The sequence below is a fragment of the Vipera berus genome (genome assembly GCF_964194415.1).
Source record: "Vipera berus genome assembly, chromosome: Z".
Classification (NCBI taxonomy): Eukaryota; Metazoa; Chordata; class Lepidosauria; order Squamata; family Viperidae; genus Vipera; species Vipera berus.
In genome coordinates, this window is record NC_138205.1 from 129017119 (window position 1) to 129041674 (window position 24556).

General features: G+C 45.0%; 1 protein-coding gene across 3 annotated transcripts; it reads right to left on the reverse strand.

The window, feature by feature from the left end:
- Nucleotides 1-978: 978 nt before the first annotated feature.
- On the reverse strand, nt 979-22977 carry HHATL (hedgehog acyltransferase like). 3 transcript variants are annotated; one of them, XM_081343265.1, is made up of 12 exons: nt 22775-22977; nt 20024-20175; nt 19486-19553; nt 14275-14388; nt 13311-13505; nt 9409-9618; nt 8290-8461; nt 6321-6465; nt 4124-4159; nt 3766-3967; nt 2881-3022; nt 979-1239 (listed from the first exon to the last, which is right to left on the reverse strand). In XM_081343265.1, exons 2-12 carry the CDS (start codon nt 20127-20129, stop codon nt 1118-1120), a joined length of 1512 nt encoding a protein of 503 aa, XP_081199391.1. In that variant the 5' UTR covers nt 20130-20175; nt 22775-22977; the 3' UTR covers nt 979-1117. The 3 variants fall into 3 exon arrangements, with proteins under 3 accessions (XP_081199391.1, XP_081199392.1, XP_081199393.1); XM_081343266.1 differs by having other exon boundaries at nt 22875-22922; XM_081343267.1 differs by lacking the exon at nt 22775-22977 and having other exon boundaries at nt 13311-13500; nt 20024-20086.
- Between the last annotated feature and the right edge of the window lie 1579 nt (nt 22978-24556).

Here is a 24556-nt window from a genome sequence, read left to right on the forward strand (position 1 = left end):
AATATTCATTCACAGAGGCGAGTGGCTTGAGTTTATTTTATTTCAAGGAAGCCTTTTCTCTTCCAGCGGGGTGGGGTGGAGGCATTATTTTGCCAGTATGGGGGCTTTCTTATATTAAAAGGAGTGGGTAAGGATTCTCCCTACATGTCTCGAGTTGTGCATGTAAGTCTGTAGGTTCAGTTGGCAGTGTAATCTTGAGTTTCACTGAGGGTGGACTTCAGGAATTTGCAGGAGGTATCATTAGATAAATTCTGGTTCCAAGGGTGCCTGTAGGTAGGACATGGTCAAAGAGTCGAGATGGCAATCACGAGGCTTTGCTTGTGCAATGACTATAAAAAAATGATTGTAGGCATGGCCACCATTCTGACTTTTTTGACTATATGCTGCACACACACCCCAGCTCTTTGGAGTAATCATCATTTCCACATGGGCATCCAAACTGGGAGAGAGGGAGAGAAGGAAAGAATGAAGAAAGGAAGGAAAAAGAAAGAATAGATTAGAAAAGAAGAAAAGAGAGGGAGAAAGAAAGAAAAGAAAAAAGAAAAGAAAAGGGAAGGAAGGAAGGAAGGAAGGAATGGAAGGAGGGAGGAAGGAAGTAAGTATGGATGGATGAAGGGAAGGAAGAGAGGGAGGGAGAGAGGGAGGGAGAAAGGAAAAAAGAAAAGAGCCTTGGTGGAGCAGTGGGCTAACGCCTCCTTAAGTGACACCAGCTGCCTGCAATTAGTGCAGGTTCGAGTCCCACCAGGCTCAAGGTTGACTCAGCCTTCCATCCTTCCGAGGTAGGTAAAATGAGGACCCAGATTGTTGGGGGCAATTAAGCTGACTTTGTAATAATGCCGCTTGGGGGGGGGGGGGCGAAAGCCCTAACAAGCAGGCATATACATAGAATGAAGGCTACTGCTGAGCTTGTAAGCCGCCCTGAGTCTTCGGAGAAGGGCGGGATATAAATGGAATTAAAATAAAAAAAACATTTTTCCAATGTTTGCATAAATAAATGTTTTATTTTGGAAAACTGAGCAATGCAGGAGAACTTTGTCATTCTTCTGCAGCTTTGAGGCACCTGGGTTAAAGAAATCTCAGATGCCCCGGAGTTGCATCTTGTTTTTGCCTTTCTCCATTATTCTGCTTTTTGCTTGTCCTTCTCCTCGTCCCTTATAGCCAGAATCCGTTCCCTTTCTTTGATCAGTTGCACACCGCAGTATGTGATGAACCAGATGGAGATGGTGCTAAGAGGGAAACCTGAAATGTGACAAAATATGAGAAAGAGAAAGTGAACATGAAAGAGAAAGAGGGAGGGAGAGAGGAAGGGAGGGAGGGCAAGAAAAGGCAAGAGGGAGAGGCAGTGAGGGAGAGAAAGGGGGAGAGAGAAAAAGAGGAAGGGAGGAAGAGGTTAGAGAAAGAGGGGGAGAGGGGAAGATGGAAATGAAGTGTGGGAGGGAGGGAGAGGAAGGGTGGAAAAGAGGGAGAGAGGGAGAGAGAAAGAAGGAGATGGAAGGAAAGGGGAGAGGGAGAGGAAGGGAGGGAGGGAGGAGGGAGAATTGGGGAGGGAGAGAGGAAGGGAGAGAGAAAAGGAGAGGGATGGAAGGAGAGGAGGAGAGGGAAGGAGAGAGAAAGAAGGAGGGAGAGGGGGAAAGAAAGGGAGGGTGGAAGGGTAGCAAGGGAGGAAAGGAGAGAGGAAGGGAGAAGGAGAGGGAGAGGGAGAGAAAGGGAGAGAGAGGGAAAGAGGGAGGGAGAAAAGGAGAGCGAAGAAGGGAGAGGGGGAGGGAGGGAGAGGGAGGGAGGGAGAAGAGAGAAAGGGACAGAGGGACAGGGAGGGAGGGAGGGTGAGGGCAAGAAAAAGGGAGAAATGGAGGGAGAGAGGAAAAGGGAAGAGGAAGGGAGAGAGGGAAAGAGGGAGACAGAGCAAGGAAAAGAGAGGGAAGGACAGAGGGAGGGAGGGAGGGAGGGAGGGGGAAAAGGGAGGGAAGAAGGGAGAGAGGGGCAGAGAGTCAGAGGATACTATTAACATGGAGTTAGCCTGCCTCGGCTGTCATATCTTTTGAGCAACAAAATTGGACACAAGATGAATATGTGTCCCATTGAGGAAGAGCAAACTCACTTTCCAAGCGTTTCCTCTGCAAAGCTTGAAAAGGAACTTGGGTTCAATGAGAGAAGCCAACAAGGGACATAGAAAAGGCATCCCTGAACTTCTGAGGAATCTTCAGGGGATGCGTGGGAGTTACTCAGAAATATAGCAGACCCTCTTCTCCTTGATCAGGAGATGAGTCCTTTTCTGCCCTGAACAGAGGGGTGTCCTCAAAAAGCAGGCCCAGCCTTAAGCTGCAGGTCCCCAGTAATTCCTAGACATCAGGAAACCAATGCCCATCAGAGTGACATTGACAGATGGAGAGTGAGATTGACAGGTAAATAGGGAAATTGACAAGTGGAGAGTGAAATTGACAGGTAGAGTGTGAAATTGAGGAGTGAAGAGTGAAACTGACAGGTGGTTAGTGAAATTGACAGATGAAGAGTGAAACTGACAGGTGGATAGTGAAATTGACAGCTGAACAGTGAAACTGACAAATAGAAAATAAAACTGTGGAGAGTAAAATTGACAAGTGGAGAGTAAAACACAGTTGGAGAGTGAAATTGACAGGTGAAGAATGCAGTTGACAAGTGAATGGAATTGACAGGTGAAGAGTGAAATTGACAGATGAAGAGTGGAATTGGCAGGTGAAGAGTGAAATTGACAGGTGAAAAACAAAATTTTCAGTGCAGAGGGAAATTGACAGGTGAAAAGTAAAAATGATAGGTGGAGAATGAAACAGATAATGAAATTGACACCAGATATAGCGAAACTAACTAGGTTGGAGCCCCTGAGCTAGAAGAAGGCTACTGTACCAGTTAGGAAGATCCTCTTGGCAACAAGAAGGGCAAAGTCCAGACTGTTGAGGGCAAGGATGTTGTAGAAGACAATTGCCCAGAAATTGGCTGCCCCAAAGATGCCTCTGATTCGTCGAGAGGTTGCCTCGGACATGTTGGCCTGCCAAGAAGAGACATCGGTGAGATAAGGAGGACAGGAATGCTTCTCACCTCATTTTCCCGCCCAAATTTTTATGCTTCAAAGCCAAATAAGACTCTCTTAAAATATAAGTAGTCCTCAACTTACAACCACAACTGAGCCCAATATTCCTGTTACTAAATGAGACAGTTGTTAGTGAAATTTGTCCCATTTTATGACTTTGCTTGTGACAGTTGTTAAGTGTATCACTTCAGTTGCTAAGTTAGTCACATGGTTGTTAAGTGAATCCGGCTTCCCCATTGACTTTGCTTGTTGGAAGGTCACAAAAGGGGATCACATGACTCCGGGACACTGCAACCATCCTAAATACTGGCCAGTTGCCAAGTGCCCAAAATTTGATCATGTGACCACAGTTATGCTGCAATGGTCATAAGTGTGAAAAATTGTCATAAGTCACCTTTTTCAGTGTCATTGTAACTTTGAACCATCACTAAATGAATGGTTGTAAGTCAAGGACTACCTGTAGATACAACTCACTAAAATATCCATGAAACAGGCACATAGACATCTAGAAGCTAGGAATCGCCCATTTGTTCATGAGTTGACCTCTACAACATCATCCAAAATGATTCATTTCTTGAAAATATGGGGGATAGAAGAGGTCACCAAACTGCCAGATACTTTGGACATTTCTTCTGATATTTGATTTCTGGTTTGGAAGATCTTACAAAGTGGACACCATGCACGAAGGATGGACTTAGCACCTCTTTCTCTGCAAACGGCTTCAGCTGGAAAAACTGTTGCACCCACAGTTCAAAATTGAGACCAAAGCAGTTGCAAATGGACCAGATGTAGACAATTTCACAAGGGCCCAGCCAGAGGGTGGTGATGGCAAACGTGGAGATGGTGGCCATGAGTTCCTTCAAGATGTTGTCATGATCCTTCCCAATATAATCGTAGACGTATCTGAAAATCAAAGCAACATAACAGGTGAGGTTTAGGAGACTAGCTGGTGGGTCTGTTCTCTTGTTGGTAAAGGATCCATCCCATGTTTGTGTGAGACCACAACATCTTCCATAGTTGTAAAGCACCAAATATGAATTGCAATCCAAAACCACTTACTTGCACAGCCAGTCGTTAATCCCTCTATCAAAGTGCCTGAAACAGATGCAGACAATAAAAGAAACTTAGTTTATTAATTGTCCTTATGGTGTAACATAAATCCACACATCTATGTGGCCAGTTTAGGATCTGTTCACTTCCTCATCCAAGATCAGATCACAATGACCAACATCCAACCTTGAATGTGCAATCAATGAATGAACATAGAACAACAGAGTTGGAAGGGACCTTGGAGGTCTTCTAGTCCCTTGTTTGAGCAGGAGAACCTATACCATTTCAGACAAATTGTTGTCCAGTCTCTTTTTGAAAACCTCCAGGGATGGAGCACCTACAACTTCTGAAAGCAATCTATTCCACTGGTTAATTGTTCTCAGTGTCAGGAAATTTCTCCTTAGTTCTAGGTTGCTTCTCTCCTTCGTTAGTTTCCATTCACTGTTTCTTGTCTTGCCTTCAGGTGTTTTGGAGAATAGCTTGACCCCCTTGTCTTTGTAAGACCCCCTCATATATTGAAAGAGTGCTATCATGTCACCCCTTCTTTTCATTAGACTACTAGACATACCCAATTCCTGTTTCTCTTCCCTTCTTAAGTAGTGGGAGGGGAAGTCAAAATTGGCAAGATGGCAGACAGCAAAACCCCACCCCTCCTGAAGGCACACTTGATGTTGACCCCTGGACAAATGGATGGATGTTGCATTGCGTGTTCTGTCTACCGACTTGCAGATTCTGAGTCCTCTTGTAAATCTTTCAAGGTGGTGGGCTGTTGCTCAGGAACATTGTTCAAGGGGGCTAACCTGCCTGTTAGGAATGGATTTCTCCACCCATTATGCAACTGTGGGGTATGTCCTCTTTTATCTAATCGCTCCCTAGGCAGGATCTCCACTTCCCAAGTTCTTTCTCACATACCATTACAGCAACTCTGTTATTCTGTTATGATCTGTTATTATTTTATTTAATTTATCTTTGTGATAGTGTAACTGAATAACAGAGTTGGAAGGGACCTTGGAGGTCTTCTAGTCCAACCCCCCTGGTCAAGCAGGAACCCTATATAATTTCAGACAAATCGTTGCCCAATATTTTCTTAAAAACCAAAGAGCGATGGTAGCGCAGTGGCTGGATTGCAGTATTGCAGGCTGATTCTGCCAACTGTCAGCAGTTCGATCCTAACTGTCACAAGGTTGACTCAGCCTTCCATCCTTTCGAGGTTGGTAAAATGAGGACCCAGATTGATGGGGACAATATGCTGACTCTGTAAACCACTTAGAGAGGGGCTGTAAAGCACTGTGAAGCAGTGTATAAGTCTAAATCAAAGTCTAAAAACGTCCAGTGATGAAGCACCCACAATTTCTGGAGGCAGGTCGTTCCACTGATTAATTGTTCTCACTGTCAGGAAATTTCAGGAAATTAATTCTAGATTTGTTCTCTCCTTAATTAGTTTCCATCTGCTGCTTCTTGTTCTGCCTTCAGGTGCTTTGGAGAATAGGTGGACCCCCTCTTCTTTGTGGCATCCCCTTAAATATTGGAAGACTGCTTTCGTGTCGCCCCTACTCCTTCTTTTCATTAAAATAGACATACTGTATTCCTATAACTCAACACTGCCATAACGGACTCTGTCATAGCACGGGAATAATGCTAGGAAGTAAAGACCCTATTCCTGCAACCGTTTTTCACATGTTTTAGCCTCCACTTCCCTAATCATCTCTGTTGCTCTTCCGTGCACTTTTACTAGAGTCTCAACATCTTTTTTACCTCGTGGTGACCAAAACTGGATGCCGTATTCCAAGTGTGGTCTTATCAAGGCATTATAAAGTGGTATTAACACTTTGTGTGATCTTGATTCTCTCTCTCTGTTAATGCAGGACTGTGTTAGCCTTTTTGGCAGCTGCAGCATGTGGCTGGCTCATAGTTAAGGGATTGTCCACTAGGACTCCAAGATCCCTCTCACAGTTGCTACTATTGAGCCAGGTGCCACCTATACTACACCTGTGAATTTGGTTTTTCTTGCCTAAATGTAGAACTTTACTTTTTTGTGTGCTAGATAACTCAGTCCATAGTAGGGGTCAGGCTGTCTCGCACTTGGTCCCAAAGTTGTACACCCCTCTGTTGCTACACCAACAGTTCTCCATGCTGGGACCATCTCTTCCTGCAGTTCAGTCATGACAGGAAAGCTTTGCTCACACAGCGACCAGCAACAACTCACGTTTCTGCAAAAACGTAGAGCATCGTGATACACTTAGGGGGCTGGGGTGGGTCCAGGTGATCTAACTTGGCGATGGTGTTGATGACCCCAAACATCACAGCAGCTTTCACCCAATCGTACACCAAATTGGAGTAGGCCAGGCCAGCTGTAGAGCAGAATGGGAGGAGGAGAAAGTGAAGGACAGAAGGACAGTGAGTTGGAACAAAGATAGCTTTGTTCCCTATGCCATCTGGCTGGAAAACTCAGATTTGTTTTTCTAGCCATGTATATATATCTATATATCTATATCTATATATCTCTATATCTCTATCTCTATCTCTATCTCTATCTCTATCTCTATCTCTATATCTATCTATATCTATCTATATATCTATATCTATCTATATATCTATCTATGTATGTATATGTATATGTGTATACACACACACACACACACACACACACACAACCTAACTAAACTGTGTTGTTTCTCTGGGCCACATACATTTGTGTATGTGGGTATATGCATAATTTATTTATTTATTTGTCACGTTTATGCAGTGTATATTCGTGGTTACCCTTTGAGAGCTGAATGCAATGAAATTTCATTTTAATGTATGCTGATTATACTTTTAAAGTGACAATAAAGTTATTCTCTTCTCTTCTCTTCTCTTCTCTTCTCTTCTCTTCTCTTCTCTTCTCTTCTCTTCTCTTCTCTTCTCTCTCTTCTCTTCTCCTCTCCTCTCCTCTCCTCTCCTCTCCTCTCCTCTCCTCTCCTCTCCTCTCCTCTCCTCTTCTCTTTTCCCTTCCCTTCCCTTCCCTTCCCTTCCCTTCCCTTCCCTTCCCTTCCCTTCACTTCACTTCACTTCACTTCACTTCTCTCCTTACTCTACTCTACTCTGCTCTGCTCTACTCTTGACAGTGCCATTATAAATTTGAACAGACAATAAGTATGAATTACAGACAACTCAACCCAAGAGAAGCAGAATTAACCCTGGATGTTTTTCAAGTGGTGGGATTGCATGAGTTTTCTGCAGTCCATAGATGGGACTGTCTAAACATCACAAGATCAGGAGATGTTCCCTTCCCCATGTCAAGTAGAGAAGCCAGACTAGCTAGCAGCTGAATATAAATAATTTCAGACAGACATTTGTTCTACATAGAATTGAAGCCTGTGGTTCTTAGCCAGGGATGTTAGTTATGTCAGCATTGCTCAGCATCAAAGCTAGGAAACAACTGCTCCGCGGTTGCCCTCCGGGTGAGATTCAAGGTGCTGGTAATGACCTATAAAGCCCTAAATGGCTTGGGTCCGGATTATCTAAGGGAACACCTGCTGCCAGCATCAACTTCCCATCATCCTGTGCACTCCCACAGGGAGGGCCTTCTCAGGATACCACCGGTTAAGGAATGCCGGCGGGTTATTCCCAGGGGAAGAGCGTTCTCTGTGGGCACACTGGCCCTATGGAACCAACTTCCCACGGAACTTAGGACTGTCCCCGACCTTCGTTCATTTCGCCAGGACCTTAAAACTTGGCTCTTCGAGCTGTCTGGCCCCGACTGAGGGGTTTTAATTTTAATTGGGTTTTAGTTTTAAATTTCGGGGATTTGAATTAATTACGTAATTGTTTTAACTGATTTTAATTTTTGCATATTATGCTTTTAATTTTCCCTGTAAACCGCCCTGAGTCCTACGGGAATAGGGCGGTATATAAATTTAATAAAATAAAATAAAATAAATAAAGTTGTTACGGAAGCACTGGAAAAATGGGAAGAAGATAAAAAGTTAAACTTCCATAGATATAATGAGCACTGCATCTTTTCACTCACAGAAGGCAATTGACTGCACAGTGTGACTTCAATCAAGTTTCCAATAATTTTTAGCTACTCCATTCAATGTCTCTCAACCTTTTTAAGATATGTGGAGTTCAGCTCCCGAATGCATGGACTTCAACTCCCAGAATTCTCCAGCCAGTCTGCATACTATACTTACCCAGCGCCCAGTCGGAGAGACGGTTCACAAATTTCATGTCTGAAGGAATGGTCAGGATGTAGAAGAAGTGGAAGAAAACATCCACAGCGACAATGGCCATGAGGTGGACGACAGCATGAACAATGATGTGCCACATCTCCCGATCTTTACGCTGCAGCTGGCTGTTGTGTGCCTGTGACCAGGGGGGGGGGGGAGAAATGAGGAACTAATAGCAGTTCCCAAAACATATGGCCTTGTAGAATGCAGAATGGGAAAAGGAAGGAAGGAAGGAAGGAGAGGGGGGAAGGAAGGAAGAAAAGAAAGGAAAAAAAGAAAGAAGGAAGAAAGGAAAGAAGGAAGAAAGCAAGGAAGGAAGGGAGGAAGGAAAGAAGGAAGGAAAGAAGGAAGGAAGGAAGGAAGGAAGGAAGGAAGGAAGGAAGGAAGGAAGGAAGGAAGGAGAGGGGGGAAGGAAGGAAGAAAAGAAAAGGAAAAAAAGAAAGAAGGAAGGAAGGAAAGAAGGAAGGAAGGAAGGAAGGAAGGAAGGAAAGAAGGAAGGAAGGAAGGAGAGGGGGGAAGGAAGGAAGAAAAGAAAGAAGGAAAAAAGAAAGGGAAGGAAGGAAGGAAGGAAGGAAGGACGGGGCAAGGAAGGATTCACATTTTTATTTTTCTTGCTCCCTTCCTTTTCCTTTCTTTTTCCTTCCATCCTCCCTCCCTTTTTTCCTTTTTCCCTTTCTTCTCCTCCCTCCCTCCCTTCCTCCCTCTCTTCTCCTTCCTTCCTTCCTTCCTTCCTTCCTTCCTTCCTTCCTTCCTTCCTTCCTTCCTTCCTTCCTTCTCCATCTTCTTTTATATATTCAGTGTGTTCATCGGTCAGATTTAAAGCTGACCAAGCAGGGACAGACAGAGCCAACATCCGTGATAGTGGATCTATGACACATGCATCAAACATCTCACACCACAACGTTGGGGTGACGCACCAGCAAAGCCTAATTAGGCATTTTCTAAATTTTTGACACCAAAAGGTTCCCCGTTATTAATCTCCACGTTGCTTTCCTTCTGCTTCTGGGTGGGCTAAAGAACGGCAGTGGCCAATGCAATGAGCCAGCCCAAAGGCCACAGGCGTGGATGCTGGGTGATGCTTACCTGGACATGAAATTTGTCAAATGTCATGATGGGTCCAAAGAAGAAAAAAGGGAGGTAGAAGTTGTATTTCATCAGGGCGAATATGGAATAATTTCCTTCTTTCCTCTCGCAGTTCTCCAGGGCGAAACTCATGCAGCGCATGATGCTGAATCCGGTGCCCCCATAGAGGAGGATGTCTTGGAGATCAAAGTTTCCTGAGACGAATTCATTCTGGGCCAAAGCAAAGTTATCACACATGGACTAAATAAAAGACGACTTTTTTCAACCTGAGACAAACCATCTGTCTGAAGTTCTTCTCCCATCTTTTCCTTCCTTCCTTCCTTCCCTTCCTTCCTTCCTTCCTTCCTTCCTTCCTTCCTTCCTTCCTTCCTTCCTCCCCTGCCTCTCACCCTGCCTTCCTCCTTCTTCCTCCCTCCCTTCATTTCCTCCCTCCTCTCTCCTGCCTCCCTCCTCCCTGCCTCCCTCCCTCCCTTCCTGATTTCCTTCCCTGCCTCCCTCCCTTCATTTCTTCATTCCTCCTTCCCTTCCTTCCCTGCCTCCCTCCCCCCTCGTCCCTCCTTCCTTTCATTCCCTCGCTCCCCCTCCCTCTTCCTCCCTCCCTCCCTCTCCCTCCCTCCTTCCTTTCTCCCTCCCTCCTTCTCTCTCTTCCTCCCTCCCTCCTCCCTCCCTCCCTTCTTTCCTTCCTTGTCTCCCTCCCTCCCTTCCCTCTCTCCCTCCCTGCCTCCCTCGCTCCCCCTCCCTCCATCCCTCCCTTCTTACCTTCCTTCTTTCCTTCTCTGCTTCCCTCGCTGCTTCACTCACTGCCTCCTTCCTCATCCCTTCCTCCCTTCATTCCCTCCATCCCCCTCTTCTCTCTCTCCCTCCCTCCCTTCCTTCCCACCCTATTTCTTCTTGATCCTGAAGAAATAACATCCCTAGATTCCTTTCTGAAGACCCTGAGCTCAATCCTCCTAGACATTGTTCTTGGAGTTAAAGGTTGAGTGAAATTCTAAAAAAGCCAGAGCCGTAAATTTCATGACTCCCAAGGATTATTTTCCTCTTTCGTGTAATAAAATGTCCCAATTTAAACTTCAGGTCCTGGAAGAAGAGGCAATGTTTTTTATTCAGTCCTTCATTCAATCATTCCAGCCTTGTAAGGGATAAATTGTCTGCTGAGTCTTCTGCTCTTTTATGGACAAGTCCCATCATTACAATAAAGGTTTAGGTGTGGGGGCTTTGGTTGCTTGATTGTTTTCTTGCAGACATTTCATGACCCAGTCAGAGAACATTGTCAATGTGAGGGAGTGTGGAGTTTGTTCCCTTTTCATATATAGTTGCTTGCCTTGGGTGTGTGGCTTTTTTCATTGGTACTTTCTTGATCAGGATATTGTTTTCTGCTTTTGTTTGTCTGGGGTTAGTCCATGCTTATCTGGATTTCTCTTTCTACTAGGTCCTTAGTGCTCTCTGAGATTAGTTGTTTGCTTGCAAATGATTCATTAACCAACTAGGGAGCATAGGCATCACAATTCACAACACTGTAAACCCCTCTCACTTCTAGCATAGATGAGATTTCCTAGTTGGGTCATGAAAAATCTGCAAGAAAACCAGCCAACTCAGAGAGCACCAAGGACCCTACAGTTCTGCTCCTCCTCCTGCTCCTCCTCCTGCTCCTGCTCCTCCTCTCTGCAGACCCCACTCCCTTCTAGCACAGATAATGTTACCTAATTTAGTAATGAAGCATCTGCGAGCAAACACCCAGCTGAGAGAGAGCACCAAGGACTCTGCAGAAAGACAAACCCAGATAAACATGGATTAATCCCAGACAAACAAGCAGAAAACAGTACTCTAGTCAGGGAGTTACTAAGGAGAAAACCACATCCCACCAACTTTGGAGGGCAGGCTGCTGTATATAAACAGGGAGCAAATCCCACACAACAATAGTACTGATCACATTACCTAGTTGGATAATGAAACATCTTCAAACAGCCAGCTCAGAGAATACCAAGGCCCTCTCCCCCCAGTTCATCTACGAGCTACCCAAAGGTGATTTTTCAGGAGGCAACTGGACTTTCTTCTTTTTCTTTGAAGACATTTCGCTTCTCATCCAAGAAGCTTCTTCAGCTCTAACTGGATGGTGGGAAAATGGCAGGATTTATACTCTTTCCAGACAGCCGATCATTTGCCTTCTTCTGCCATTGAGGCCACTTGGAGGTTTACCTGGGTCCTCAGGATCACCTGAGTAGCGGAAATGGGTGTGAGGCCTTCTTGGCTGCAGGTTGTTTTCATTCCCCACCATCCAGTCAGAGCTGAAGAAGCTTTTTGGATGAGAAGTGAAACGTAACAAGAAAGTCCAGTTGCCTCTTGAAAAAAGCACTTTGGGATGACTGTGGCCTGGATGACTGAGGATCTCCATAGCTACGTATATCTGCTTCTATTGAAAAATTTAGATGAAGATGACCTAAAAGCACTGATATGGAACCTTAACTGGCAAAGGAAGAAATCTAGAATGAGACTGAAGACTTCACTTCACATTCTAGGATGTCTGGCTCGAAGTCAGTGACCACCTCATTGTGATTATCAGGGACGTTAAGCTCATTCTTGTATAGTTCTTCTGTGTAATTTTGCCATCTCTTCTTAATCTCTTCTGCCTCTGTTAGGTCCCTGCCATTTTGGTCATTTATCATGCCCATTTTTGCATTAAACGTTCCCTTCATCTCTCCAATTTTCTTGAAAAGATCTCTGGTCCTCCCTATTCTATTGTTTTCTTCTATTTCTTTGCACTGTTCATTTAAGAAGGCATTCTTATCTCTTCTAGCTATTCTCTGGAATTCTGCATTCAATTGGGTGTATCTTTCTTTTTCTCCCTTGCCTTTCGCTTCCCTCCTTTCCTCAGCTATTTGCAAAGCTTCCTCAGACAGCCATTTTGCTTTCTTGCATTTCTTTTTCTTTGGGATGGTTTTGGTTGCTACCTCTTGTACAATGTTGCGAACCTCTGTCCATAGTTCTTCAGGCACCCTGTCTATCTGATCTAATTCCTTAAATCTATTTGTCACTTCTACTGTATATTTATCAGGGATATGATTTAGTTCATATCTGAGTGGCCTAGTGCTTTCCCCTACTTTCTTCAGTTGTGTTCTGGATATTATAGTTTTTATGAAGTGAGATAAGGGGAACCTCGGTTACTCAGAGATTGAACATTATGGGTCTTAAAGATTGATTGGAATATCAGTGAGAATTTAAAAATTAAGTAAAAATTAATAACAGGATATGGATTGTTATACTCAGATCAATTAAAATGTGGATAACCTAAAAATGTATGGATAAATGTAACAATGATGTTTTTATTGAGTTGATTTAATTAGAAGTGCATTAGCTCGATTAAGAGACAAAGAGAAGAAATATTTGGTACTAAAGTTTATCTTATTGAATTATTGTTTAACCCCGCCACCACATTGCTTTTCAAATACTTAAATGTAAAATTGGAAAACTAATAAAATATTATTTTTAAAAAAGAAGAAAAATTTAGTTCTTAGCTACTCTCACCCTGGACGGTATCTCTTTGCTCTCCTACGATCGGTTAGGAGATACAGGAGTACAGCCAGCCGTACCAACAGGCTGAAGACCAGCTTTTATCCATGGGCTGTCAGGCTCTTGAACGGGAAATAATTTTATAATTTTATATATGATTGACTTGCGAGGCCGGTGTGTTGTGCAATTAGCTCACATAGTGTAACAAGATGGTGGGTTTGTTGTCACTGTGAGTTGTGGTGGTGGTGGGGGCACAAAGGGAGGCTCAGCCAATCTCATTGTACACACGTACTTTGATAACAAAGGTTGATTGATTGATTGATTGATTGATTGATTGATTGATAGATATCCAGGTTTCTGGCAAGCTGGAAGCAACAGCAGGAAGAACAACTCACCTGCCAGGAGCTGAAAGGTTGAATCTTGAACGAAGCAAGGCTGCAGAGTCCAGCCAGGAAGCACAGCCATTTCTGTTTAGCCAGGCCCACGGTGTAGAGCACCAAGCAATGGGACAGGATGACCATCAAGTAGCTGCTTCCCATGGTGCCTAGCACAATCAGGAGGCCGTATAACATGTACATTGCAGACCTGTGCTGCGAGGAAATGAACAAAGAGACTGTTTGTCTATCTGGTCTCGAGGTCCTCTCTAGCCAAAAACACTCGGTGGTTGAATTAGATTCCTCCTTTGTGAAAGTCAATGGAAGGTCTTGCATGACAGGCAGTCCTTGAATTATGGCTGTTCATTTAGCAACTGTCCAGAGTTACAACAGCACTGAAAAAGTGAATCATGACCAGTCCTCGCACTTATGACCGCTGCAACATCCCCACAGTCATGTGATCAAAATTTACGTGCTTGACAACCATCATGTATCAGGAAGTCCTTGACTTAAAGAGTTCGTTTAATGACAACAGCAGTGGAAAAAGTGACTTATGACTGTTTTTCACACTTACAACTGTTGCAGCATCCCCATGTGATCAAAATTCGGATGCTTGGCAACTGACTCATTTATAACGGTCGCAGTGTCCCGGGGTCATGTGATCCCCTTTTTCGACCTTCTGATCAGCAAAGTCAATGGGGGAAGCCAGATTCACTTAACAACCAGTTTACTAACTTCAGTGATTTGTTTAACAACTGCGGCAAGCAAGGTCGTAAAATGGGGCAAAACTCACTTAACAGCCATCTTGCTTAGCCACTGAAATGTTGGGCTCAGCTGTGCTCATAAGTCAAGGACTGCCTGTCATGGAATCCCTGAGACTAGCTGCTAATGTATTCATGGTGTGATTCCAAGAACAGCCAGCAGGTGGCAGGCTGTGGTGTACCATATGCTGGGTGACCATTGCAAGGGCTGAGCATCTACATACCTGAGCAGCCACCATAGAGCATATCTTGGCAAACAGGACGTGGCCCGAAAGAGCAAAGAGGATGAAATTTCTGAACGACGTGAACCACATGGCCCATTCGAAGTCGGCCACATCCTGTAAAACAGAAGCAGGAAGCGAGATGGTCACTGCACAGAAACTCCAGTTTTTATGTGTTGCTCCTGGTAATTGGAGTGGACTGACTGGGGCACACTTGGCGTACTTTATGGACCAAATCCAGAGGTTCTTTGAGGCTCTTTAAATACAGGGAAAGAGGGAGGGAGAAGGAAGGGAGGGAGGGAGAGAGAGAGGGAGGGAGGGAGGAAGGAGGGCAGGAAGGAAGGATCAAGAAAAAGAGGGTTGGAGCTAGGGATCAAGAAAAGAAAGGGAGAGAGGAAGGATGGAGGGAAGGAAGAATCAGGGAAGGAAGGAGGGATCAAGAAAAGAAAGGGAAGGGAGTAAGTAAGTAAGTAAGTAAGTAAGTACGGTAAGTAAGTGTGGGAAGTCAGCCCCGCAGAGAAGAAAATATTAAAAGGATAGAATATATTTCCCTAAAGGATTTTAAAAACAGAAACCAACCCTGCCCCCAAATCTCCCTGCACCAAGCAGAAACCAGCTCCGCAGAAATGCAGATGTGATAATCTTGTCAGAAAGACTGGAATAAGGAAACTGGGATTAGGAAGAAAGATCCTTAGAGTCAACACCAAAAATTTAAGAGTCATCAGCCCCAGCCCCAGGGAAGCAGGATATGACCTTTGGGACATAATAGGATTAACCCACCACTATCAGAATACCAGAAAGGCACACTCAGACTCAGGTCACAGGAACAACTCCAAACAAAAGGCTCCAGAGGGTACAAAAACCCACTCCCTATATGTGCCCTCTCTCTTTTTCTTCCAGAGCTGTAGGCATGTTTCCTGAGTCCATCTTGAAGTACACGCTCTGCATGTCTCTGTTTTGGATGGCAAACCTCAGATAGGGACTTCAGAGGAAGTGTACAAAGTGCGCTTGAGATAACATGCGAAAAACAAGATCTTAAATTAGAAAGATAAGCTTATGGAATGCAGGAAACTGGATCATATATTAATCCTTGTATTTATTGAAAGGGATAAGCAATCGATAAGGAAAAACAACCAGTTTCGGGATGGCATGTAAACTGTTAATGTTTAACTGCTAAAGCTATTGTTTAAGACACATATATATGAGTGAATGTTAACCAATAAAGAACACAGCTGCTCAAGATTCGTGTGAGTCTCCTTTCATACTACACAGAGCCATCTTTCTGTCTGGGTCTCCTCTTCAATAAACTGCAACCTTCTTCCTAAAGCAGTTGCCATGTTGTTTATTCCTGGCTTGGACTGAACCATGATGAAGACTTTTCAACAATTTGGCAACCCAGAATGGGACTCCAAGCTAACCTTCCCAATGGACTGAGACTGGTAAACCCCATCTTGCCGGCAGCAGACCCCTTTTGTGTGTGGATGGGTTTCCCAGGCCCTGCCCATGTGGAGCCAGGGTAGTAAAGGGACTTTTGAGTTTGAGCTCAAGGGCTGTTTTGGAAAGAAGGTGAAGGTGAGTACCTCTAAATTTTAACTTTAAAGCCCAGGGTAGCAAAGGAAATGTGTGTATGTCTGTGTGTGTGTGTGAGAGAGAGAAGACTTGTTTCCCAATCACAGTTGGATTTTGTTCCCTCTGATCTTTCCTAACTGCAGAAAGGATCTGTTCAAGTGGCAGACCCTGGAAAGCATGGGGGTTTGGCCTGAGTGCAGGATCTTTTCTTACGGAAATGGGAGAGGCTGTATGCAAATGGAATGAATGAATGAGAGCATTGGATTTGGGCAATCAGCTGGCAAGGCCCTGTAAGCAAAGCTCATCTGTAGGAGGTGTTCCTACTACTGCACAAAGCAGAGGTCCTCCCAGATTCCTCCTAAGTCTGAAAACTGAAGGCAGTGAGGTAGAAGGAGGCCGCATACCTGTCTGAGCCAAGGGTGATAGGTTCTCCCCAGATGCCTTTTTGGTCTGCAAAATGACAATGGGAGTTCCCTGGGTAGGGGGGTCCTGTACTTCATTAGGGAACCGAAGTCGTCCTGGGCAATTTTTTTAGTGCCCCCAAACTGATAGGCGGGGCAGCAGGGATAGTGTTGCTAGGGACCCAACTGAGCCAATTGAACCCCACATCGCAAGGGGGACATGGTTAGCTGTAGTTTGAGGATGGGAATTAGGTCACCTATTGGAGATTTACTTGAGGTGTGGGATGAGAGGTGATTGCCCGTCCTGGATGGTATGAAAAAGGAAGCGAGCAAGAGAAATTTGTGAAGAATGGGCTTTGCTGGGAAACCAATCTGGCTAAATAAAGGTACTTAAAGGGAAAATAATAAATAGTGATTCTCTCTCTCTCTTTCTGCAACCATGTGGTATGTTTAAAATTTGTGCCTTCCCTAATTTGTGTTAACTGAGATTTATGGTGGGAATGACTGGGATGTGTAAAACTAAGACTTCTGTTTTCTTCTCTGTTCTCTTGTCTTTGTGTGTATATATATGTGTCAAGGTCTTTGTGTGTGAGGTAAATGTGACTGTTAGTTGTCTCTAATCCAAAGAGAAAAGAATTTTAAAATTCTGCTAGAAATTCTGCTTAAATTAAATCATCAAAAGTAAACTGTCCTCACTCTTGTTTGTCTGGCCAACAAACAGAGTGAAGAGAAAAATAATAATAATATTTTTTTCCTTTCTCTCTATGTACTCGTAAGAACAGTCCAAAGTTAGCAGGTGAGAATGTTTTAAGTTTATCTGCTGGAAAAGTTTCACTGTATGTGTTGTAAATGGGTTTTATCTGTCTATCCTTTTCCTGAAACATGACCAGCATTTTTCAAGTTGCAAGTCCTTAAGTCCTAACATGTTGCAAATGTTCCGTTCAAAAGCGAGACCTTTCATTTTGTTGTTTTCTTACCAGAATCCAGGTTTCTTTTGTCCTCATCTGTGATTTCCTCATTTTGTCAGCCTATATGTTTCTTTATTTATTATTATTGGGACTTAATATATCTTTAACCACTGCATTATTAATGCCTTTCCAAACTCTGTCTGCAAGCTATTCCCCCCCCCCACCCCATGTACTTCTCCTTTTCTTATCCTCTGTTCTCCATGCTTTTGTCTGCCTCTCCTGGGAGAGTCCACCCAGAAAGGGGGGAGGAGATCTTGTTCTCATGTCTTTCAGCCCTACACAGATGACACCCCCCCCAACCTTTGGAAGCAGAGCACACTGACCCAGATGCTGCCTCCATCCATTTGAGCCATGGAATTGGGTTCTGGATCCAGCCATCCACTAAAAAGCTACCATGCAAGCTGAGTGGAACAGATCTTCCCAAGTCCTACCATTCCCCCCAGATGCCTGTGAAAGCTGCTGAGGAAAGAAAGAGTCCTGGAGCCACTGGTCCCAACATGAAGCCTCAGAAGAAAATTAGGAAGACTATGGGGGGAGGGTGGAAACACATTGTTAGGTTTTCTTTCTTGCCCCATTTGTATTGTAATAAGTCAATTGAATGTATTTATGGAGTGATGGCATTCGGGAATAGTTGATGCAGCAAGTCCTGAACACCTTGGATTCTGTCTGGTGGGAGGAAAATTTATCCAGAATGTTTGTATTGCCTGTTTTGTTAGTAGCTACACACACACACACACACACACATGCACACACACACACCATTCATAATCACACTGAGTCTATCTCTTTCACCTACCTTTAGTAAAACTCCAGCCTGATTCTTGCCCTGTGTTATTAAATCTTTGTAGGAACAACTTCCAGCAAAATTCCAAGGGGGAGGGAACCAGGCCCCCTCAGGCAATTTGTAATTCATATGGCCTCACTGAGGAAGTAGTAGGAAAGGTATCTCCAAACCTACGCTCTGAATATCTTGCACTGGTGGACTCAGATTGGGACTACTATGGCTCACTATGTGCAATTTAATAAAATTTAATAGCCTGACTTGCACACTGGCTAACCTCAATTGGACATTAAAAACCTGGATGCACCAAACTAAGAGCTAAGGCAGGAAACAACCCTCGAAAATGGGCAGCCAGTGGTTATGTACTGATGAAGACCATGGCTGTGAAGAATTCTGAAAGGCATGGGCTTCAAACCCTGACTGGAAGCTCAAAGTGACATCCAACATTTGAAAAAGAATTGGCACAGAATATTGGACACTATAAATTCCTTTTCCATCTAACAGAACTTTTGCCCTGGCTTTAGACTTCATGGTTGAACTCTATTAGTGTCTTCTTCTTTTTTTGTGGCTTAACAGTTTAAAATTGTTTACCAAGTCTCCCTGATCAGATCAATCTTACTTTTGTGTCAGTAAGTGTGTCATTCACACACTTATGGCACAAAGGGGGGGATTGTGGGAAGTCACCTCCCCAGAGAAGGAAATATTAAAAGCAGAATACATTTCCCTAAAGGATTTTAAAAGCAGAAACCAACCCTGCCCCAGGTCTCCCTGCACCAAGCAGAAACCAGAAATGCAGATGATAATCCTGTCAGAAAGACTGGAGTCAGGAAACTGGGATTAGGAAGAAAGATCCCTAGAATCAACACCAAAAATCTAAAAGTCATCGGCCACAGCCCCAGGGGAGCAGGATATGACCCTTGGGACATAATAGGATTAACCCACCACCATCAGAATACCAGAAAGGCACACTCAGACTCAGGTCAAAGTTCATGCCACAGGAACAACTCCAAACAAAAGGCTCCAGTGGGTATAAAACCCACTCCCTACATGTGCTCACTCTCTTTTCTTCCAGAGCCATCTTCCTGTCTGGCTCTCCTCTTCAATAAACTGCAACCTTCTTCCTAACACAGTCGCCATGTTGTTTATTCCCAGCTTGGACTGAACCCTGATGAAGACTTTTCCTTCAACGGAAGGAAGGAAGGAAGGAAGGAAGGAAGGAAGGAAGGAAGGAAGGAAGGAAGGAAGGGAAGGAAGGAAGAAGAGTGACAGGGGAGGTGGGAAGAAGGAAGGAGGGAAGGAAGGATCAAGAAAAAGAAGCATGGAGGTAGTGATCAAGAAAAGAGGGAGGGAGGAAGGAAGGAAGGAGGGAGAGAAGGAAGAACCAAGAAAAGGAGGGAAGGAAGGAGGGATCAAGAAAAGAAAGGGAAGGGAAGGAGGAAGGAAGGAACATAAACATAAATCTTCTTTGTCAGCCTAATCAAAATCCTGCACTTACCATTTTCCTGCCAAAATAATGCCATCCTGGTTTTATGTTTTCTCGGAAGGTTTTTCGATTCATGCTATCTGAAAAGAAAAAAAAGGGAGAGAGGGAGACAGAATGACTAAGAGAGGAAGAATCACCAGGAGATGGGGAATTCTAGTATCACCTTCGGCATAAAGGTAGGCTGGGTGATACTGGGCCAATCGCCAGGAGGCGGTGAGTTCTAGTCCTGCCTCAGGCATGAAAACTGGCTGGGTGACTTTGGGCCAGTCCCTTTCTCACTCCAGATCACCTCACAGGGTTGTTGTTGCAAGGAAAATAGGAGGAGGAAGGGGTGTTGGATACCTTTGCCACCTGGAATTACTTTTAAAAATTATAAACCTGGGATATTAAATAAATAAATAAGCAAATAAGTAACTCAGTAAGCGAATGAATGCACTTGTGCATGAACGAATAAACGAATAATACAGCAGTAGATTTGGAAAGAGAGGTGCTTCCAGGGGCCCAGTGGAAATTCTTCCCCCTACCTCAGAGGGATTTTTCAGGAATTTACCTTGGGAGCTGTCAAATATCTCCTGTCCACTGTAAGCGATGGCACAGGATACAATTAGGGCATAAAGACCCAACTCGTAGGTGGGCAGTGCCGCCTTGATCCCCATCTTGGACAGAAGCACTTGAAGGACGAACGCCAAGGGTCTTCCAGACCTGAGATAGAGAGAGAGAGAAATTGAAGAAAGAGAATGATGGTCATTGAATCACTGAATTCTGGAATCACAGGGGACCTTTGAAGACACCTAGAAGACACCTGTGCTCAGGGCAGAAGGCCAGCTAAAACTGAAATTAGATGGCACCATTCAGTGTGTGGAGACATGCAAGGAAGGAGATGGCACCATTGCTCTAAGGTCCTTGGTGCTGTTTGAGCTTGGTTATCTTCTTGCAGACGTTTGTAGGACCCAACAACTGTAGGTAACATCATCAGTGCTAGAAGGAAGGAAGGAAGGAAGGAAGGAAGGAAGGAAGGAAGGAAGGAAGGAAGGAAGGAAGGAAGGAAGAGGAGGAGGAGGGGGAGGAGGGGAACTTGGGGTCGCTGGTGTTCTCTGAGATTGGTTGTTTTCTCACAGACGTTTCCTGACTCAGCTAGGGAACATCATCAATGCTTGAAGGGAGTTGCGGGGGGGGGGGGGTTGGAAGAGGAGGAGGAGGAGAAAAAGGAGGGGGATAGGGGGTCCTTAATGCTCGCTGGGCTTGATAGTTTTCTTGCAGACATTTCATGACTTGACTAAGTAACATCATCAGGGCTAGAAGGGAGTGGGCATTACAGAGAGGAAGAGGAGGAGGAGGAGGAGGAGGAGGAGGAGGAGGAGGAGGAGGAAGATGACTGTGGGGTCTTTGGCGCGCTCTGAGCTGGTGGTTTACTCGCAGATGTTTCCTGACCTAACTTGGTAACATCATCAATGCTGGAAGGGTGTCCTATCTTCATATACTTTCCTGTCAGTCTTGGTGGTTTCTTGATTAGGCTGTTTATTAATAACTTGTATACAAACAGAGACTAAACCCCCCCCCATCCCTTCTAGCACTGATGGTGTTACCTAGTTGGGTCATGAGGCATCTGCTAAAAAAACAACCCTCAGAGAGCACCAAGGATCCCAAAGTTAAACCCTGAATTAAATTAAATTAAATATTCTCTTCTAGTCCTAGAATTTGGAGACCTTTGGTGATTGGCCCAAAGTCACCCAGCCAGTTTTTATGCCTAAGGCGGGACTAGAACTCACCGTCTCCTGGTGATTGGCCCAAAGTCACCCAGCCAGCTTTTATGCCTAAGGCAGGACTAGAACTCACCCTCTCCTAGTGATTGGCCCAAAAGTCACCCAGCCAGCTTTTATGCCTAAGGCGGGACTAGAACCCACCATCTCCTGGTGATTGGCCCAAAGTCACCCAGCCGGCTTTTATGCCTAAGGCGGGACTAGAACTCACCATCTCCTGGTGACTGGCCTAAGTCACCCAGTCATCTTTCATACCTAAAGTGAGACTAGAATTCCCTATCTCCTGGCGACCAGCCTAAGTCACCCAGCCAGCCTGCTTTCATGCCAGCCAGGAGTAGAACTAGACTAGAGGATTTCCCACTCAGAATTAGATCCCTATTCTTTGCAACCCTTCTCCGTCAAATACCTCACTTAACCCCATGCATCCTTATCCTACCCCAGAGATGCCTCCTGCATTATTCTGGACCTCCAAGAAAAGGTTATAAGCACAAAACTGCCAGAAACACTTTGAAATAATTGCTTGTCCCCATTTTTGATTCTGAATGGTTCGTTTTGACTCCTGGACTAATAACAAGAAGCCTTTGAAGAGCAGCCCGGAGGAAAGAATTGTGTCTTTGTGCTTCAGTGTGTGTGTGTGTATGTGTGCGCGCATGTGTGTCTGTAAAAGTGTGTGTGTGTGCGTGTGTGTGTGTGAAAGAGACATTCTCCCCATCCCTCCATTCAATTCCCTTCCTCCTTTTGCATCAGGTTAACTGTTTTCAGCCCAGAGGAACCAAGAAGACGCAAACTTCACAAGGCAGACAAACAACATGCAGCTCGGCCTCTGTTTCCTATTTTAGCTTCAAAACCACCTTATCTGTGCTGAGACAACATGATAGCAAAACGGGTGGTGTTGCTTTCCAGCTTGTATCCTGCAGAGACACCGGCACGGTGGGGGGGGGGGGGAGAGAGAGAGAGAGAGAGAGAGAGAGAGAGAGCCATCTGCAAGGAGAAACAAGCCAAATTTTTTGGCAAAAGTTCTTTCGTGTACTTCTGCAGTGCATCAGGATTTTGCTGCATTGCTGGGACTGCTTGGCATCACACAAAAAATGCAGAATATACCACTGCTTTAAGTATCTGGAGGTTTTTAAGTGTGTTTTTTTTTTAAAAAAACTGCTTTAAAAAAAACTGGAGTTTTAAAACAGTTTTTCTTAAAAACAAAACATAACAAAACCCTGGAGGTTTCTAACAACAGACCGGACAATCGTTTATCTGAAATGGTATAGGTTTTTCTGCCTGAGCAGCAGGTTGGACTAGAAGACCTCCAAGGTCCCCTCCGACTCTTGTTATTCTGTTATTTTCTCCCAGCCCACCCAGCCTACCGAGCTCTTCTCTATAAATTGCAGCCTGCTCAGCCCTTTTAGCAGCAGTTCTTCTCCCCCTGTCCCCCACCCATTTAAGCCCTCCTTGCCAAGCAAACAGAGACCACTCTTTTTTTTGTTCCCCATAAAGCATTTGTTGCACCAAAAGTCTTCAAGCCCCCCCACCCCCCCTTCACTGACCTTGAGGAAGTTAGCAGAGTTGGGCAATGCAGCCTAAGGAATCAAGAAGGGGATGGGTGGGCACAGTTGGGGTAGAGTGGGGGAGCAGGCTTGGGGTCACCTCTTTCAAGCTGAAGTTTAGGAAGCCATGAAGATAGGGTCTCTGGTCTTGCTCGAATTCGGGTCCTCAGTGGAGCTGCTGGGCTGCTGAAAGTTCCCAATGAGAATGAGAACCAAGGGTATCCGGCTGCAGATATTTTTATTTCGGAGCAGAACTGCAAAAGGGAGGGCTGGTCCTCTAACTGCCTGTCAAAGTAGCAGATGAGGACAACCCAGAACAGGAGTCATCTTGGCAAAAGTTAGCCCGGGGAGGGGAGAAGCAGCTGGAGACGTTTGACAAGACATCACCAGGAGATCACTTCCATCATGATGTGGCAGTTCCTGGCTGTTCTTTCTGGGTCAGTGGGATTAAGTGGCTGGCGAGATAACTGAGATAGACGCCTCTCTGAGAAGAAAGGTCAGTTTGGAACGTGGTGGGCTCCTTGGCACGAAGTCCTGAACGTGCAACAGAGAAGAGCACGCCTTCTTCCCATAGTCATGGTGTAAAAGTTTAGAACAGAATAGAGCTGGGTGGGACGTTGGAGGTGGCTGAATCTCAGCCTGGTGTCTCTAAAGAGGGACAGGATCAGCCATGGAATCTGGCCCCTTAATAGGACCAGATTATTTCTGGAGTTAGTTCACTGATGAATGGAAGAACATCCAATGATGGAGCAGGACACGCCGCGATCTGAGCAAAATAACAGAGTTGAGGGGACCTTGGAGGTCTCCTAGTCCAAGCCCGTGCTCAAGCAGGAGACCTTACACCATTTCAGACAAATGTTTGTCCAGTCTCTTCTTTAAAACCTCCATCGATGGAGCACCCACAACTTCTGGAGGCAAGCCGTACCACTGGCTAATTGTTCTCTCTGTCAGGAGGTTTCTCCTTAGTTACAGGTTGCTTCTCTCCTTGACTAGTTTCCATCCGTTGCTTCTTTTCTTGCTTTCAGGTGCTTTGGAGAATAGCTTGACTGCCTCTTCTTTGGGGCAGACACCCCCCCCTCAATACTAGAACACTGTTATCCAGTCACTCCTAGTGGTTCTTTCCATTAAATTAATCATACAATTCCTGCAACATTTGTGTGTTTCAGCCTCCAGTCCCCTGATCATCTTTGTTGCTCTTCTCTGCACTCTTCCTAGAGTCACATCTTTTTTTTTTACATCGTGGTGAGCAAAACTGGATGCAGTATTCCAAGTGTAAGGGATAACAAGCTCAGAAACTGTTGATCTTATGAAGAAAATTCATTCTAATGGCATAGCTCAGACATGTCAAACACAAGGCCCGGGGGCCAGATCCGGCCCGCGAAGTGGTTTCATGTGGCCTGCAAAGCCATCCTGGAAACAGGGAGGGAACGGCCCCCACTGCCTTGGCCCCGGCCCAGAGACCCTCCTTCTGCCAGAGACCCTCAGATCTGTCCCACTCCTGCCCAGGTCCCCATAGGCACCCTTGATGCAAATGATGTAGAGCTGACCACGCCCACCCAGTAGGCCATACACACTCTAGCCACGCCCACCCAGTAGGCCACACCCACCCAGGCCACACCCGCCCGGCCCCCTGAGGGCAACCGCAGTGCTGATGCGGCCCTCAATGAAATTGAGTTTGACACCCCTGGCATAGCTGAAGCTTAAGCATAGTTGTAAAATGGAGTTACTCGAACTTTTAGAAGTGCAAGGTTGTTGCTTAGATCTCAGACAGGTAGTTTGCTC

What these genes read in the sequence shown, in the direction of transcription:
- HHATL (XM_081343265.1), bottom strand. Translation starts at nt 20,129, where the DNA reads ATGGGGATCAAGGCGGCACTGCCCACCTACGAGTTGGGTCTTTATGCC. An exon ending in AGCCGTTTGCAGAGAAAGAG is followed by an intron (nt 3,023 to 3,765) that starts GTGCTAAGTCCA and finishes TCTTCTTGGCAG; the next exon opens with GCCAACATGTCCGAGGCAAC. An exon ending in CAAGAGGATCTTCCTAACTG is followed by an intron (nt 1,240 to 2,880) that starts GTACAGTAGCCT and finishes GTCACATTTCAG; the next exon opens with GTTTCCCTCTTAGCACCATC.